Source organism: Neoarius graeffei, chromosome 15 (assembly GCF_027579695.1).
Source record: "Neoarius graeffei isolate fNeoGra1 chromosome 15, fNeoGra1.pri, whole genome shotgun sequence".
NCBI classification, from domain to species: domain Eukaryota; kingdom Metazoa; phylum Chordata; class Actinopteri; order Siluriformes; family Ariidae; genus Neoarius; species Neoarius graeffei.
Genome location: NC_083583.1, coordinates 35,412,055 through 35,431,512, shown reverse-complemented (window position 1 = coordinate 35,431,512; position 19,458 = coordinate 35,412,055). Strand labels below are relative to the sequence as shown.

General features: G+C 40.4%; 1 protein-coding gene across 1 annotated transcript; it reads left to right on the top strand.

The window, feature by feature from the left end:
* The first annotated feature begins 15,874 nt into the window (after positions 1–15,874).
* s1pr4 (sphingosine-1-phosphate receptor 4) lies at positions 15,875–18,704 on the top strand. Its single transcript, XM_060940496.1, has 2 exons — positions 15,875–15,932; positions 17,099–18,704. The coding sequence occupies exon 2, from the start codon at positions 17,218–17,220 to the stop codon at positions 18,361–18,363; it is 1,146 nt and encodes a 381-aa protein (XP_060796479.1). The 5' UTR covers positions 15,875–15,932; positions 17,099–17,217; the 3' UTR covers positions 18,364–18,704.
* The last annotated feature ends 754 nt before the right edge of the window (positions 18,705–19,458 follow it).

Below are 19,458 nucleotides of genomic sequence, written 5' to 3'. Positions count from 1 at the left end.
CCGCCAGGGTCCACGTATTCAATCTAGATCGTGTCTGGTCTAGTGCTGTGTAAACATTGAGAATACGCGGATACGCTGTGCTGAGCTCTAGCTGGCGTCGTCATTGGACAACGTCACTGTGACATCCACCTTCCTGATTCGCTGGCGTTGGTCATGTGACGCGACTGCTGAAAAATGGCACGGACTTCCGCCTTGTATCACCTTTCATTAAAGAGTATAAAAGTATGAAAATACTGCAAATACTGATACAAATACTGCCCATTGTGTAGTTATGATGGTCTTTAGGCTTGCCATCCTTCCACTTGCAAGTGGTAAGTGACTTGCGCACAGCGGCTCAGTCCCGAATCACTGCTCATGCACTACACTCGCGTGCTCTGTGAGCTGCGCAGGGCCGGAGTGCGCACCCTCCAGAGGGCACTCGCTGTTCAGGGCGGAGTGATTTGGAGCGCAGCCGCTGAGGAGGAAGGGATGAGCCGCACTGACACATTTCAACTTACGTGCCGAATTAGTCATGTGATTAGCGTATCCGTGTATTGGCGTTGCTGTGTGCACGCGAATCGTGTATTGGCGTTGCTGTGTGCACGCTAATCGTTTTTAAAAACGTTAATCTGATGATCCGCTGATACGGTCTAATGTAAACCCCACCTTAATTTCATCCAGAACTCCGTCCCAAACCGGCCACAACTACACTAACTAGCCTGCCTAAATAACACACTTCTTCATTGTATTCCAACACACTACCTAGTGTGCTAGTTTGCGATTTGAGACGTTGCCAGCACAGCAGACTGTTATATACAATTAGCGCCCCTGCTGGCTGGAATGAATAGTAGGAATATCACTGCACATGCGCTGTACTGAATCAACCCCCAAAAATGACACAGTAGAAAAGCACTCCTTTAAAAAAAATCCGGGATCCAGAAGGTGATCCTGATCACCGCCAAAATTTAATGGATTGTTACTTGTGCCCAGTCACACCTCTGGAAAAAAATTTCAGAGCAATCCTTTCATTACTTTTTCCGTAATGTTGCTAACAGACAAACCAACAAACCAACCAACAAACAAACAAACAAACAAACAAACAAACAAACAAACAAACAAACAAACCAATGCTACCGAAAACATAACCTCCTTGGCGGAGGTAATAAGGTGCTGTTGTACTATTTTGATTGCAAAGATTATTTACAAATCATTGTTTTCAGTTTTAATTTCAACTTCAACATACCATCCCAACTTTTTCTGATTTGGGGTTGTAACATTTATGGAAGGAGTCTCCAGTGTCAGTGCTTTTGTAACAGACGTTAATCTGTAACTTTTCTGACATCTTCAGGACAGAGGGGTTTATTAGGGCCCGAGCACCGTACGGTGCGAAGGCCCTATTGTTTTCGAAGGATTCTTCTTCTTCTTCTCCTTCTTCTTCTTATTCTGCCGCGTTTGGCCTTATTTGAGGCATTTCCCATGCACGAAAACTCATGAAATTTGATACACACATCAGTCATTGTAACCGTTTCTCATCCACAGACGTTTGGCCCCGGCTGTGGCCCAGGGATTTCATAGCGCCCCCTAATGTCATGGAGTCCTTGGATTGGCATATAGTTTCAGCTACGCATACCAAATTCGGTATGTATGTAGTTCGTCCCAAGACGAACAACTTTCGCATATACATTGCATTAGCCACGCCCAACAGGAAGTGCGGTAATTGGGCTCATATGCGTTTGGACGCATGGTCATTTTTAATGTACTCCTCCTACACGGTTCATCAGATTCATGTCAAACTTGGCAAACATGATGCCGAGATATTGCTGATGTTGAATTGAGAAGGAATTTTTGATATGTTGTAATATGTTGAAATGGCAATATGATGAATTTTAATACTCACCACATAAACAGGAAATGTGTCATGAAGTCAAAATACATTTAATGATTTGGCTGAAACCTTTCAGGTTATTAGAGAATGTGATTGTTATGACTTCTAGACGCCCAATATGCCTGTCTGGTATAGTGCCACCAACTGGCCAAGGAAAGAATAGGGTTTTGAATATGTGTGTTTTGACACATGATGAATTTTAACATTCTCCTCCTAGACGGTTCATGAGATTCATGTGAAATTTGTTATACGTGATGCCAAGATGTCGCTGATATTAAATTGCGAAGGGATTTTTGATATCTTGTAATATGTTGAAATGGCCTTATGATTTTAATATCTTGCCACATAAACAGGAAACGTGTCAGAAAGCCACAGTGCATTAACTGTATGGTCGGACACTTCTTACTTCAATAGATATTATGATTATTATGATAACCTGATGCCCAATGGGCCTGCCTTTTATAGTGCCACCACCTGGCCAAGCAGGAAATGTGCCAGAAATTGGCAATGTCTTAACTGATTGATCTGACACTTTACAAAATATTGTGTATTATGATTGTGATGATATTCACATGTGTAATTCAGATGCCTAACACAGCGCCACCATCTGGCCAAGCAGGAAATGGGGAAAAAATATTCAATTCATTGATGGATTGATCTGAAACTTTACAAAATATTGGATATTGTGATTCTGATGATATTGACACGTCTAAATCCCAATGGGCCTGCCTGTTATAGCGCCACCACCTGGCCAAGCAGGAAATGTGCCAGAAATTTTCAGTGCTTTGACGGATTGATCTATGACATGCCTCCTGACATAGCGCAACCAACACACTCACACTCACTCATATACATGTACATGTAGCATGTAGCACACACACACACACACACACACACACACACACACACACACAGAGTTGCAATCATATACACATACATGAATACTCATGAGAATGGGTAACATATACAATTCTGTGCACACTCATACACACAGTCATATGCATATTTATGCATACACACATACACTCTCTCACAAGTATATCTATGAGCTCTCTCTCTCTCTCTCTCTCTCTCTCTCTTTCACACACACACTTTCTCTCTCTCTCCCTCTGACAAACACACACACACACACACACACACACACACACACACACACACACACACACACAATAATAGTGACTTCCCATCATTGTGCATTTTGTTGCAGACATATGAAAACTCTGCATGTATACACACACACACACACACACACTGCAGACACAGGAAAGCTAAGATGACTTAAGATTACAGCGTGAGATAGAGATAAGGAGGAGACACATGTATAGTTTTGTACATATATAAGCGTACATTTTCACACCACAGAAACACACACGCACTCTTTGTCTATCTCTCATCCGTCAAGCAGTCATGGCATTTGCAACATGCACATCACCTTTGAACATTTGATGAATATATGAGATGTGACTGTTTTGTTGGGTGGCGGAATGTCCTGGGTTACGGAACAACACATGCGAGGGCCCGTCAAGGCCGCTAGCGGCTTTAATTCTTTGTGGTTTCTCTGTAACATCTCATCTCATTATCTCTAGCCGCTTTATCCTGTTCTACAGGGTCGCAGGCAAGCTGGAGCCTATCCCAGCTGACTACAGGCGAAAGGCGGGGTACACCCTGGACAAGTCGCCAGGTCATCACAGGGCTGACACATAGACACAGACAACCATTTACACTCACATTCACACCTACGGTCAATTTAGAGTCACCAGTTAACCTAACCTGCATGTCTTTGGACTGTGGGGGAAACCGGAGCACCCGGAGGAAACCCACGCGGACACGGGGAGAACATGCAAACTCCACACAGAAAGGCCCTCGCCGGCCACGGGGCTCGAACCCGGACCTTCTTGCTGTGAGGCGACAGCGCTAACCACTACACCACCGTGCCGCCCGTTCTCTGTAACATGTCAAACTAATTTTTTTTGTCTTATTAACTCCAAGAGAGAGAAAACAGAGAGGATGCTATAACATGAGAATACTGTATGAACTAACTTATTTCACAGAATATCCACATCATTCAACATGACTAGAAACAGATCAAAATGTACTGTTAGCAAATTTCTGTAGTATGAGAGGAATAAAACACATGCCATTGAAAAATGGAAAACCTTGAAGCATCACACACCACATTGTTGATTATTTAAGTAATATTGGCTGACATTGAGTGGCATATCGAATATGTTCCATTCAGCTAGCATAATACTGAATGAGTCAAAGACAAGTTATTGTCTTGCCTTTCTTCTTATTATTATTATAATACATGCACATTTGATGGAATAGATTTTACAAAAAGTTAAGAACTAGAACTTTGACAATATTTCAGCCATTGCTCTCTTTTTCAGGGTGAGCTAGGATTTCTTGTCCCACCTGTGGTGTAGTTTACATACGAAAACCCCTTGTTAGTCATTAAAGTGGTAACTAAATTTAAATGCAACATCTCGGATGTTAGTTTTAGTTCCTGAAAAGCTTGTGAACTCAATACTTGTGTGAAGTAACCTGCTTTCTGATTCGGCTAATTTAGTTGAACATAATGTTCAGTAGGCACGGTGGTGTAGTGGTTAGCACTGTTACCTCACAGCAAGAAGGTCCGGGTTCGAGCCCCGTGGCCGGCGAGGGCCTTTCTGTGTGGAGTTTGCATGTTCTCCCCGTGTCCGCGTGGGTTTCCTCCGGGTGCTCCGGTTTCCCCCACAGTCCAAAGACATGCAGGTTAGGTTAACTGGTGACTCTAAATTGACCGTAGGTGTGAATGTGAGTGTGAATGGTTGTCTGTGTCTATGTGTCAGCCCTGTGATGACCTGGCGACTTGTCCAGGGTGTACCCAGCCTTTCGCCCATAGTCAGCTGGGATAGGCTCCAGCTTGCCTGTGACCCTGTAGAACAGGATAAAGTGGCTAGAGATAATGAGATGAGATGAGATAAGGTCCAGTATATTAGTTGGGGTTTTCCCTTTTTCCATATTTATAGATGTAGGTAATGTAATGTAAATGAATAACTCTTGTAATTTCCCATACACTGAACATTCTCATCAACATCTGTGCTCTTCATTTGCAGATGAACCCAGAACCCAGTTAAACAAATGAGACAAAAATATAATACTTGGTCATTTATTTATTGAGGGAAATGATCCAATATTACAGGCTCATATATGCAAGTCAGTTCAAAGAGCTGACTCGTTTGCAAACAATACATCACTAACAGAAAGACTGTTTGCGAACTAAAGCCAAAACAGTTCAGTGTATGAGCTTAAATACTAAAACACAAAAAACACCCAATACATACAGCAAGTTAATGGCAAATCAATTTAACCAGACTAATATACAAACAAATAAAAAAACAAACCCAGTAATCTAAAAAGAACCATCTGTTTAGACTAGCATAACAATATGCTAACTTAGCACACTAACCACCCTGATCCTTAACAGGCGTGTACAAGAGGAAAACCTTGTCTTTATTTAAAATCCAAAACAGGGAAATCCATGAAATACAGTAGTGCTTGAAAGTTTGTGAACCTTTTAGAAATTTCTATATTTCTGCATAAATATGACCTAAAACATCATCAGATTTTCACACAAGTCCTAAAAGTAGATAAAGAGAACTCAGTTAAACAAATGAGACAAAAATATTATACTTGGTCATTTATTTATTGAGGAAAATGATCTAATATTACATATCTGTGAGTGGCAAAAGTATGTGAACCTCTAGGATTAGCAGTTAATTTGAAGGTGAAATTAGAGTCAGGTGTTTCTAATCAATGGGATGACAATCAGGTGTGAGTGGGCACCCTGTTTTATTTAAAGAACAGGGATCTATCAAAGTCTGATCTTCACAACATATTTGTGGAAGTGCATCATGGCACAAACAAAGGAGATTTCTGAGGACCTCAGAAAAAGTGTTGTTGATGCTCATCAGGCTGGAAAAGGTTACAAAACCATCTCTAAAGAGTTTGGACTCCACCAATCCACAGTCAGACAGATTGTGTACAAATGGAAGAAATTCAAGACCATTGCTACCCTCCCCAGGAGTGGTCGACCAACAAAGATCACTCCAAGAGCAAGGCGTGTAATAGTCGGCAAGGTCACAAAGGACCCCAGGGTAACTTCTAAGCAACTGAAGGCCTCTCTCACATTGGCTAATGTTCATGAGAACACTGAACAACAATGGTGTGCATGGCAGGGTTGCAAGGAGAAAGCCACCACTCTCCAAAAAGAACATTGCTGCTCATCTGCAGTTTGCTAAAGTTCACATACTGTAGACAAGCCAGAAGGCTATTGGAAAAATGTTTTGTGGACGGATGAGACCAAAATAGAACTTTTTGATTTAAATGAGAAGCATTACAACCCCTATTCCAAAAAAGTTGGGACAAAGAACAAATTGTAAATAAAAACGGAATGCAATGATGTGGAAGTTTCAAAATTCCATATTTTATTCAGAATAGAACATAGATGACATATCAAATGTTTAAACTGAGAAAATGTATCATTTAATGAGAAAAATTAGGTGATTTTAAATTTCATGACAACAACACATCTCAAAAAAGTTGGGACAAGGCCATGTTTACCACTGTGAGACATCCCCTTTTCTCTTTACAACAGTCTGTAAACGTCTGGGGACTGAGGAGACAAGTTGCTCAAGTTTAGGGATAGGAATGTTAACTCATTCTTGTCTAATGTAGGATTCTAGTTGCTCAACTGTCTTAGGTCTTTTTTGTCGTATCTTCTGTTTTATGATGTGCCAAATGTTTTCTATGGGTGAAAGATCTGGACTGCAGGCTGGCCAGTTCAGTACCCGGACCCTTCTTCTACGCAGCCATGATGCTGTAATTGATGCAGTGTGTGGTTTGGCATTGTCATGCTGGAAAATGCAAGGTCTTTCCTGAAAGAGACGTCGTCTGGATGGGAGCATATGTTGCTCTAGAACCTGGATATACCTTTCAGCATTGATGATGTCTTTCCAGATGTGTAAGCTGCCCATGCCACACGCACTAATGCAACCCCATACCATCAGAGATGCAGGCTTCTGAACTGAGTGCTGATAACAACTTGGGTCATCCTTCTCCTCTTTAGTCCGAATGACATGGCGTCCCTGATTTCCATAAAGAACTTCACATTTTGATTCGTCTGACCACAGAACAGTTTTCCACTTTCCCACAGTCCATTTTAAATGAGCCTTGGCCCAGAGAAGATGTCTGCGCTTCTGGATCATGTTTAGATACGGCTTCTTCTTTGAACTATAGAGTTTTAGCTGGCAACGGCGGATGGCACGGTGAATTGTGTTCACAGATAATGTTCTCTGGAAATATTCCTGAGCCCATTTTGTGATTTCCAATACAGAAGCATGCCTGTATGTGATGCAGTGCCGTCTAAGGGCCCGAAGATCACGGGCACCCGGTATGGTTTTCCGGCCTTGACCCTTACGCACAGAGATTCTTCCAGATTCTCTGAATCTTTTGATGATATTATGCACTGTAGATGATGATATGTTCAAACTCTTTGCAATTTTACACTATCGAACTCCTTTCTGATATTGCTCCACTGTTTGTCGGTGCAGAATTGGGGGGATTGGTGATCCTCTTCCCATCTTTACTTCTGAGAGCCGCTGCCACTCCAAGATGCTCTTTTTATACCCAGTCATGTTAATGACCTATTGCCAATTGACCTAATGAGTTGCAATTTGGTCCTCCAGCTGTTCCTTTTTTGTACCTTTAACTTTTCCAGCCTCTTATTGCCCCTGTCCCAACTTTTTTGAGATGTGTTGCTGTCATGAAATTTCAAATGAGCCAATATTTGGCATGAAATTTCAAAATGTCTCACTTTTGACATTTGATATGTTCTCTATGTTCTATTGTGAATACAATATCAGTTTTTGAGATTTGTAAATGATTGCATTCCATTTTTATTTACAATTTGTACTTTGTCCCAACTTTTTTGGAATCGGGGTTGTATGTTTGGAGAAAGGAAAACACTGCATTCCAGCAGAAGAACCTTATCCCATCTGTGAAACATGGTGGTGGTAGTATCATGCTTTGGGCCTGTTTTGCTGCATCTGGGCCAGGACGGCTTGTCATCATTGATGAAACAATGAATTCTGAATTATACCAGCAAATTCTAAAGGAAAATGTCAGGACATCTGTCCATGAACTGAATCTCAAGAGAAGGTGGGTCATACAGCAAGACAACAACCCTAAGCACACAAGTCGTTCTACCAAAGAATAGTTAAGGAAGAATAAAGTTAAAGGACCAGTCCACCGTACTTCCATAATGAAATATGCTCTTATCTGAATTGAGACGAGCTGCTCCGTACCTGTCCGAGCTTTGCGCGACCTCCCAGTCAGTCAGACGCAGTCAGACGCGCTGTCACTCCTGTTAGCAATGTAGCTAGGCTCAGTATGGCCAATGGTATTTTTTGGGGCTGTAGTTAGATGCGACCAAACTCTTCCGCGTTTTTCCTGTTTACATAAGTTTATATGACCAGTGATATGAAACAAGTTCAGTTACACAAATTGAAACGTAGCGATTTTCTATGCTATGGAAAGTCCGCACTATAATGACAGGCATACTAACACCTTCTGCGCGCTTCAGCAGCGCATTGATACGGAGCTCAGATATCAATGCGCTGCCGAAGCGCGCAGAAGGTGTTAGTACGCCTGTCATTATAGTGCGGACTTTCCATAGCATAGAAAATCGCTACGTTTCAATTTGTGTAACTGAACTTGTTTCATATCACTGGTCATATAAACCTATGTAAACAGGAAAAACGCAGAAGAGTTTGGTCGCATCTAACTACAGCCCCAAAAAATACCATTGGCCATATTGAGCCTAGCTACATTGCTAACAGGAGTGACAGCGCGTCTGACTGCGTCTGACTGACTGGGAGGTCGCGCAAAGCTCGGACAGGTACGGAGCAGCTCGTCTCAATTCAGATAAGAGCATATTTCATTATGGAAGTACGGTGGACTGTTCCTTTAATGTTCTGGAATGACCAAGTCAAAGTCCTGACCTTAATCCAATTGAAATGTTGTGGAAGGACCTGAAGTGAGCAGTTCATGTGAGGAAACCCACCAACATCCCAGAGTTGAATCTGTTCTGTACGGAGGAATGGGCTAAAATTCCTCCAAGGTGGTGTGCAGGACTGATCAACATGTCTGTGAAGATTCTCAGTCATCCAGGTACATAGTAATCTGTGGTTGGTAGAAGAGAGCAACTGGACTTGCTTGAAGATTCTTGAAAACGTTTCGCCTCTCATCCGAAAGGCTTCCTCAGTTCTGTCTGACTAATAGGGAGTATCAAGTATTTATCCTCTCATGGATCATAATAGAATCTGAATCAGAATGCTGATGGCTGCATTGTAGGTGGCTGATAAAAGATGTCTTAGACACCCACCTCTGTTCAGTGATGGTTGTTCCAGGTTGACAAAAATGAACGATCCTCTCTGTCTAAGATGTCTGCCAGTTTTCTGGAAGTCCTCTCATACTCCCGCACCAGTCGAAGGGATCTCATCCCAAAGTGCGTAGAAACATGTCTGTGAAGATTCTCAGTCATCCAGGTACATAGTAATCTGTGGTTGGTAGAAGAGAGCAACTGGACTTGCTTGAAGATTCTTGAAAACCAACCACAGATTACTATGTATCTGGATGACTGAGAATCTTCACAGACATGTTTCTACGCACTTTGGGATGAGATCCCTTCGACTGGTGCGGGAGTATGAGAGGACTTCCAGAAAACTGGCAGACATCTTAACCAGAGAGGATCGTTTATTTTTGTCAACCTGGAACGACCGTCACTGAACAGAGGTGGGTGTCTAAGACATCTTTTATCAGCCACCTACAATGCAGCCATCAGAATTCTGATTCGGATTCTATGATGATCCATGAGAGGACAAATACTTGATACTCCCTATTAGTCAGACAGAACTGAGGAAGGCTTTCGGATGAGAGGCGAAACGTTTTCAAGAATCTTCAAGCAAGTCCAGTTGCTCTCTTCAACCAACCACAGACTGATCAACAGTTACTGGAAATATTTAGTTGCAGTTATTGCAAGGGGGGTCACACCAGATACTAAAAACAAAGGTTCACATACTTTTGCCACTCACAGATATGTAATATTAGATCATTTTCCTCAATAAATAAATGACCAAGTATAATATTTTTGTCTCATTTGTTTAACTGGGTTCTCTTTATCTACTTTTAGGACTTGTGTGAAAATCTGATGACGTTTTAGGTCATATTTATGCAGAAATATAGAAAATTCTAAAGGGTTCACAAACTTTCAAGCACCACTGTATCCTTTTTGTTGGTCTGTATTAGTGATGCATCATTCACAAATGAATCTTATTTGCAAACAACTCTCACAGAGAAATGTTATGAGCTAGCACAAAGTATAAAAAAAACTTCTTGTTTTCTTTTTTTAAGCAATGTAGTTACACACGCAATACAATTTCACCAAAATACTTCCATGGAAAGCCCTTTTCAGCATCTGTTGGAGGATCCAAGGAGCAAAACAATTATCGTGATCAGTGAAAATAATGCTTACTGTATTTGCCAATGCATATTTGTAGCACCTTGCTGCTTTTGAAGAGATTTTTAAGGCTAGCACAGTGGTTACTGTGTGTACAGAGTTTGCATTCTCTCATGTCTGCATGGTCTGGGGTTCTTCTGGGTTCTCTGGTTTCCTCCTACTGTTCAAAACATGCCAATACTTGGATTGGTTATGCTAAAGGTGAATGCAAATGTGTGTGTTGACCTATGATGGACTGGTGTCCCATTTGTACTGTATTCCTGCCTCACACCCAGTGTTCATAGGGTAAGCTCTGGATACACTGCCACCCTGGCCAGGGTCTTGGGCAGTGTAGTGATTAGCACTGTCGCCTCACAGCAAGAAGGTTCTGGGTTTGAGCCCAACAGCCGACGGGGGCTTTTCTGTGTGGAGTTTGCATGTTCTCCCCATGTCTACATGGGTTTCCTCTTGGTGCTCCAGTTTCCCCCACAGTCCAAAGACATGCGGTTAGGTTAACATGGGGCAGCCATGGCCTGAGGTTGGGCTAAAGTTCCTTTGAGCAAGGCACCTAACCCCCCACTGCTCCCTGGGCACTGTAGCATAGCTGCCCACTGTTCTGGGTATGTGTGTGTGCTCATTGCTCACTTGTGTGTGTGCATATGTGTGTTCACTGCTTCAGATGGGTTACAAAGCTCTTACAAAGCCCCACAGTTACAAAGATGGGTTACAAAGCTCACTTGGGTTTGTTGAGGTGTAGTGGCTGGATGCTTTATGTCCCAGGGCTTCCTCTTGTCTGTCTTACCTTCTGGCCCTTTTAGCTATGCTGTCATAGTTAGTTTTGCCGGAGTCCCTGCTTGCATTCAATGCAAAACGTATATTCTACCCCCCCCAACACGCACACACACTCTGTCTGTCCCTCTGAGTTACATGTCGATGCTGAGACCGAGATGCTGACCTCTTCTGCTCCTTGGACCTGCCTGATCCATCCTGATGCCCTACATCTGGCTGGAGTCTCATCACATTGCTCCTGTGGAGGACGGCCCCATATGGACAGTCAAAATTTGCACTTGGAAGATGGCTCTGGACACTTACAGTAATACATTTATGTCTGAGGACTTCAGTTGACTTGCTAACTTCAGGACTGCATTTGTCATGAACAGTTTTGCACTCAAGTTTCCATCAATGAACAGTTTATAACTTCAACAAAACAGACTTTATGTTAAAACTATAATGAATTTCCTGGTTTCACAGTTGTACTTTGTGACTATATAGGACACTGTTATAGAAGCAAGTTATCTATAACCATGTTATCTATTATCACCCAAATGAGGATGGGTTCCCTTTTGAGTCTGGTTCCTCTCAAGGTTTCTTCCTCATGTTGTCTGAGGGAGTTTTTCCTTACCACTGTTGCCATTGGGGATAAATTGAGGTATAAATTAGGGATAAAATTAGCTCATGTTTAAAGTCTTTAATTTTCTGTAAAGCTGCTTTGCGACAACGTCTAAACGTTAAAAGCGCTATAAAAATAAACTTGACGAATTTCACTGTGCTTGAGTGTGCATGTGACAAATAAAGGCTTCTTCTTCTTTTAGTCATCAGAAGGTCAGAAATGCAAGCTGCCATTGTTGGGCCCTTAAGTATAGTTCCAGGCCTGCCATATCAATTATGCAAGAATTTTTCTGTGCTGTAGTGTATTTATGACAAATTAAGTGTTTATTGAATATGAATCAAAAATAGATTTTATTCAGAGATTTTGTTAATTATAACATAGAGTAAGATTTCATGGAACCATTTCAGCCATAGTAATTCCAGAGATGTTTATAGTCAGCCCGTACATACACAAGTATACAGTAAGGTTGAAATAATGTTTTTCTAAGACCTGTGGTGCAACATAAAAGAGAAAATACAAGACAAAGGACAAACATAAACCAATGTAAGTCAAAATGGACAAACAGGTAGTGCAAAATGAGCAGTGAGTAATGCAATGTAATGTACATTATGCACTGGAGAGTGTAAAGTGACCTTATACCAGTTTAAAGTGTCAGTGCAATGTAAACCAAGCAATGTCTAAATTGTGCAATGGTAAGTGTAAAGTCACTTTATGCCAATTTCAGTGCAGTGGAAACAGTCAAGAAGTGAGTCAGTCCATTTTCAGGTTCTTGGTGCAAGAAGGAGGCACTGAGGCGTTGAGAAGCCTAACTGCCTGGGGGAAGAAGCTGTTGTAGTACCTAGCAGTGGTGGTTTGGATGCTCCAGGACATTTTGCCAGACAACAGTCAGTGGGAGGGGTCTGCCACAATACCGAATGCAGGGCCAATAGAGTGTTTATTGTACAGTTCTGTAAGTGATGGGAGGGGGACCACAATGATCCTCTCAGCAGTCCTCACAATCCGCTGCAGGGACTTGCAATCGGTGACATTGCTGTTCACATACCAGAGAGTGATGCATGTGCAGAGGATGCCCTCGATAGTGCCCCAGTAGAAGGTGGTCAGAATAGGAGGGGGGAAGCTGTTTTTTTTTCAGCCTTTGCAGGAAGTGGAGGCGCTGCTGGGCTTTTTTGGTGGTGGTGGTGGTGTTGAGTGTCCAGGCGAGGTCGTCCACCATGTACATCCCCGGGAACTTCATGCTGCTCACTGTTTTGACAGCAGAGCCATTGATGACTGTTAATGGCTCTTCTGTGGCTAATTACTGATCAAAATATCTCATAATTTGTCTGGTTTAGGGGAAATAATGGCAATGAGTCATCTTTGAGCTAAGACAGTCAACTATTTAGATGAGCCAAATGATCTGACTCACTGAAAAGTTGTGATTGTACAACAGGGCAAAGGTAGGAGTTAAACTGAGGGTTACGTTAGATGACATGGTGCAAATAATGCTGGGAAGAAAAGACTGAAGTGAATAATTCACATACTTCAGTGGTTCTCTAAGCCTGTGAAGCGTAACCAATGAGTCTGTGACGTTTTAAACCTTGTGACAGTGGAAATTACTTTGACCCAAAATGGGCATTATGAAATTTCTGGAACCTGTAAACCTTGAGCACTCTAAATTTTTTTTTAAATTGCAGATTTCTAAATTAGGACCTGTTAATCATATTCAATAAGTTTCCTCATATTATTTTTTGAGGGTCTTTTTTTTTTTTTTACTTCTTCCATTGAGTCAGAGTGGTAGTCAATGCATCAGGACAGTTTAAAAAAAAGACAAAAACAGCATGTACACTCTTAATTTAGTATTCCCATATTCATAATTTTGATTTGTAAAATAAATACATAAAACAAAAGAGGATATTGGGAGTTTCTCTCTCCGCATTGGTAAATTAAGCAACTCCTGGTGAAAATTTCAGGAATAAATTGTTTTCTTCTTCTCACTGTTCATCATAATCTGCATATTTGATCTGGCATATATATATATATATATATATATATATATATATATATATATATATATATATATATATATATATATATTTTTTTTTAACACCAGCTGTCCTCCTTGATGCAACCCTCCTCAATCTATCCAAGCTTGGGACCAGCACTAAGTATGCACTGGCTTGTACAACCCCAGTGGCTGGGTATTTTTACCTAATCTGCATGTTTTTGAACCGTAGGGGAAACCGGAGCACCCAGAGGAAGCTCACATAGACATGGGGAGAACATGCAAAGTCCACACAGAAAGGCCCCTGTTGGCTGTGAGGTTCGAACCTGGAACCTTCTTGTTGGGAGGTGACAGTGATAACCACTGCACCACCAGTTTTCAGGAATAAAAAATATTAATGATTAAATAGAAAAATCAAGAATATCCTTGTGCAAATATAAATAATGAACCAGTGATGTGCTGCTTGTTTGCATTTGGTCTCAAAGCAGAAATTCTCATTTGCATCATCAAACGCAAACACACCCAAAACCAATATGCTTTTAAAAGCTTTGTCTCATTACTTAGTGATGACGAAACAGTGGTGTGTGTTCACTGGTATGCAGCAGAAAAATATCAAATTTCTTTGAAAGTAGGTGTTTCTTAAATGTGGCAAATCACACCAGCTCTAGCTTGTGATTATGAAATGTATGTTGTTGTTCACTTCACGTATGCATGTATGTATGAAATGTATGTTGTTGTGCATTAAAAAAGCAAGACAACCAGAGCCTTAATCCTAAACTGTTCAGCTCGACAACAGGATTGGATCCTGCCAAATAAAGTTTGTCATGATAAAGTTTTTACATGATTTCATAATATTAAATCTGACTAGTAATAGAAAAACAACCTCCAACATCATAAACCATGAAAAAAAACCCTCTAACGTTTAAAAGGAAATTTCCTGTTAAGAAGCTTGTAAACACAAGGTTGGTTCACTCTGACGGTTTTGTGAGTGTTGACGTTGACAGGGCGTTTCACACCCTGATGTTTTTTCCTTTCAAACTTGGTTTGATTGTTAACCAGAGAGAAGGTAACTGTTAGGGGTGAGGGTGTAACTCATTAAGGATGTGGTATGCTCAGATCTCATTTTTAGCTGATTCCACTCTTTCAGTGATGGCTTATGGTATCAAGTAAAAGAAAAAATAAAGCACACCATTTTATTTTACTAAAAATAAGCCAGGAAAGAGGATGATATACCTTAAATTCAGTTTAGGTTAAGGGATCATTGGAATTGCAGGTCATTAAACTAAATCTGTTTTGATTTTCATCAAGTGATCTCTTCTCTTCAGCAGTGAAATTGTGAAGTTGACAGTGAAAATGTGGATGATGTATCAAATTTGACAATCACAGGGGCCTGTATGAGTCTGACAAATTTTAGTAGACTTTTTTTTTTGTGCTCACAGCTGGATAAGCTGAAGTGAGAAAATAAGGGAGGAGGCCACCACACAGACCATCAGGAGTTCCTGTTTGCTGAGTCGCTTCTGTGAAATGTTGGGCAACCTATTTTTTTTATTTATTTTTTACAAGATTCAGGTGTTGTAAGACTGATGGCATAATGTAGGGCTCTGTCTGACGATTGTGTTACGATATATTGCAGCAACGTGCGTGAATATAGTGATTGCACAAAAAGCTGCTGGAAAAAAATGGCTTGCAATAAACAAGATTTGTAAATATACAGATAAATTGTTAGCAATTATATTTAATGTTATTTGTGCAATTGAATGGATTTGAATGAGAATTTTGGGATTTGTATTGGGAATTGGATTGGGCTGAATAGTCCTTTTCAGTTTTTCGATTTCTATAAATAAATACTAAAATAAATCATTCTATATCTATAACTATACCTATATCTATAAAATGGAATACCACAGCATGACGACACACACAATATTCACACAATGTACATGATATGTGCAAACTGCATTTTTGCCTGCAACATGTTACAGTTCTGCAGGTCTATTTTAAAAAGAATGTGTGAAAAACATTTTAGCTCATGAGCCATTTCTTCATTGGGTGTGGCAATACATGTGAGAGTAAGCTTCCTTCCTTGTTATAGCGGCGTACTGAGGATGAGCGCTCAGAGGATGGATGACTGCACATACTTCAGCATCACATGTATGAGGTAAGGCATATTGCACTGAGATTAACAAAAAAAAAAAGAATTGGAACTGAAAAAAATTTAAAAAATGCAATTAGTGTTAATAGTGTTATTAATTTTTTAAAAGAAATTGTTGAAATTATTGTGCTTTTTTCCCTGAGTAACCTTCTTTCATACTTTTATTAGCAAATTACTTTTTTTTTAAATGCACAATACAAAGCAACTGAAGGACAATGAGTGACTTCAGGTATTAAGGTCAATGAAAGGTTTAACACAAATAAACTATTTGAATTTATTGAAATATGTTTAAAAAAAGATTCTGATGGAATTTCTTCTATTTCATTTGATCTCTTGAACATCACTATATCTTAATTAGTATTATATGCATGGTATAGTATATTTAATGCATCATATTTCTGCAGAGTTCTTTTTTAGATTTAGCCAGGGCATTTAAATGCTGACAGTGCTACGCTCTGCAAAACACATGGCCAGTAAAGGAAACTCCACCTATAACCACAAGTGTAGTAGTGAAAGTACAGATATTTAAATGCACTGTAAACAAAAAGTGCCACTTTATCACTGCACTCTCAGAAAAATGTAACCTTACAAAATAGGATTTTAAGGTATCAGGGACATATTTCATCGTTTCCCCCAAATTTTTTTCCAAGTCCAGGCATATACATTTAAAACACTTTCAAACATACTGTTGTTCAAAAATGATCAACTTCAGGATGGTAATAGTTACTTCATCACACCAGTCTGTTGTTGATGATTTTCCTCTAACAGCACAACACTGTACAATTTTTTTTGTCCTACATAACTTTTAGGACTAGTGTGAATGGTTGGTTGTCTCTGTGTCAGCCCTGTGATAACCTGGCGACTTGTCCAGGGTGTACCCCGCCTCTCGCCCGTAGTCAGCTGGGATAGGCTCCAGCTTGCCTGTGACCCTGTAGAACAGGATAAAGCGGCTACAGATAATGGATGGATGGATGGATGGAACTTTTAGGACTGATTTGTGAATGTAAAGGCAACTTTTCTTTCTGCCTGTGTGTGAACAGCCATTATTCATGACTGTATTGGTGCACTGAAATCTGAAAAAAAAAAAAATCTGATTTTCATTTTTCATCAAAATAACACCAGAGGTGTTTACCAGGGTTTTTAATCATTTACTCATAATTTTCCTTTATCAGGAGGCTGTAAGGGCTGCAGAACCAGCAGGAGAGGGAGTTTGATTGCCTGACGAAAGACAAAAGAGTCTTCTCAGTGAGATTCAAACCAAACCTCCTAAAATCAAACTCATTATTCAGTCATGGAATACATTAATGCGCTCAGCTCCTCGGCATCCTGCCCGGATATGTACAGCCGGAACAACGGCAGCATCATCCTACAGCATTATAACTACACCGGGAAGCTGCAGCACAGAACGTCAAACAAGAGCAGCATCAGCACAGCTTCAGCCATCGTTTTCCTCTGCTTCAGCATCCTAATCATGCTGGAGAATCTGCTGGTGCTGCTGGCTGTGCTGTTCCACGTGCGCATACGCCACCGCTGGCTGAACATCTGCATTGCCAATATTGCACTCAGCGATCTGCTCACAGGTGCAGCCTATGTGGTGAACATCTGCATGTCGGGAGAGCGCACTCTGCAGCTCAGTCCACTCCTCTGGCTCCTGCGTGAAGGACTTCTGTTTGTGGCGTTGGCTGCTTCTGTGTTCAGTTTGCTGCTGATTGCTGTAGAGCGCTATGTCACCATGATGAAATCAGAGTCTGAGAACAGAAACAGGAAGACCTATCGAATCTACATGATGGTGGTACTGTGCTGGATCACGGCATTCGTCATGGGTTTCCTACCGCTGTTCGGCTGGAACTGTGTGTGCAATCTAAGAGAGTGCTCGACTCTTCTGCCATTGTACTCCAAGAGCTACATCCTGTTTGCGCTGGTCATTTTCTTCATCATCCTCTTAACCATCGGTGGCCTCTATTTTGCCATCTATTGGCGTGTCCGCAGGAACATCTTGGTGAAGAGCAGAAAGCGGTCCATCCGGCTCCTCAAGGCTGTGATCTCCATCGTGGGGGCCTTTGTGGTGTGCTGGGGCCCATTGTTCGTCCTGCTCTTGGTGGACTTTTATTGCTACTCGCGCCTCTGCGACCCACTCTTCAGCCCACAGTGGGTCATAGCGCTAGCTGTCCTCAACTCAGCTGTCAACCCACTCATTTACTCGCTGGGCAGCCAGGATCTGCGCAATGCCATCAGAAGCCTCCTGTGCTGCATCTGTCACCCGGAGAGCTTCTCATCCAAGGAAACGTCAGGCACGTCAGTGAGCCGTCACAGCAGCTTGCGCAACAGCTTCAACAAGGTGCGGACACTGAGCACGAGCCCACAGAGTCAGGAGAGGAGCAGCAAGAAACCCAGACTGAGCTCCACCACCTCCTGCCTGTCTGCATCAAGCATTTAAACCACATGCTTCACACATAGACCACAAGAATCACACACCCACACACACACACACACACATAACACACACACACAATTCACTCAGGGCCATCATCACACCTGTCAGAATAGTGAACACAAATTTTTACATGTGTGTATGATATAATAGTAAAAGCTTTCTTTTTTCTTAAAAAAATGAAACCATGAGAATGTTTTTAAGCATCATGTAACATTTAACCTGTGAATTCTTAGTCTCTCAGGAACAAGCATGTATATGCCAAAACATTCATAAACACATTTGTGTGTGTAAGCGTGCAATTTTCATGCATTTTTTAATTTTGTTTTTTCTTCACTTGTAAAAGTACTTTGAACAATATATTTTTAATTAAAAAAAAAAAAAAAAAAAAAAAAAAAAAAAAAAAAATATATATATATATATATATATATATATATATATATATATATATATATATTAAAGAAATCAAAACAAAAAGTTTATAAAAATCTAAATAAAACTTTTGTACATTAATAATAATAATAATAATAATAATAATAATAATAATATATTATTATTAATGTACAAAAGCATGTAATAAGAAATTATTATTTAAAAACAATATAATAAAAGTTTATAAAAAGATTATAATAAAATACAATTAAAAAAGTCATATTTTGCAATAAAAAATATAGGAGACCATATAAAACCTTTAAATAAATGCAATATATATGTTTAACATCTTATACTCACCAAAAGGCTTTGAATAAAAATGATGAAAGTGTTTATATGCATACTGAAACTCTGCATGAGAAATTGTGTAACTGAATTTTTTTTATTATTGTAAAATTATTATTGTGAAATGTTTACACTTTTATTGCTGATGTAATATAAGAGCTCTATATCTGAAATAAAGAGAAATATTTAGTGATAATTAAAGCTGTCCGTTTGTAATTGTTGCTCTGTGGAGATGATGTCACTTACACCAGAAGACCAGAAGAGGACGACTTTTACATAATTCCTACTATGGGTGCTTGCTAAACTCAACCATATAAAGGTGCCTTATTTTATAAATATATATATATATATATATATACACGCGCGCCTCTCACAAACCCGCAG

What these genes read in the sequence shown, in the direction of transcription:
- s1pr4 (XM_060940496.1), top strand. Translation starts at nt 17,218, where the DNA reads ATGGAATACATTAATGCGCTCAGCTCCTCGGCATCCTGCCCGGATATG.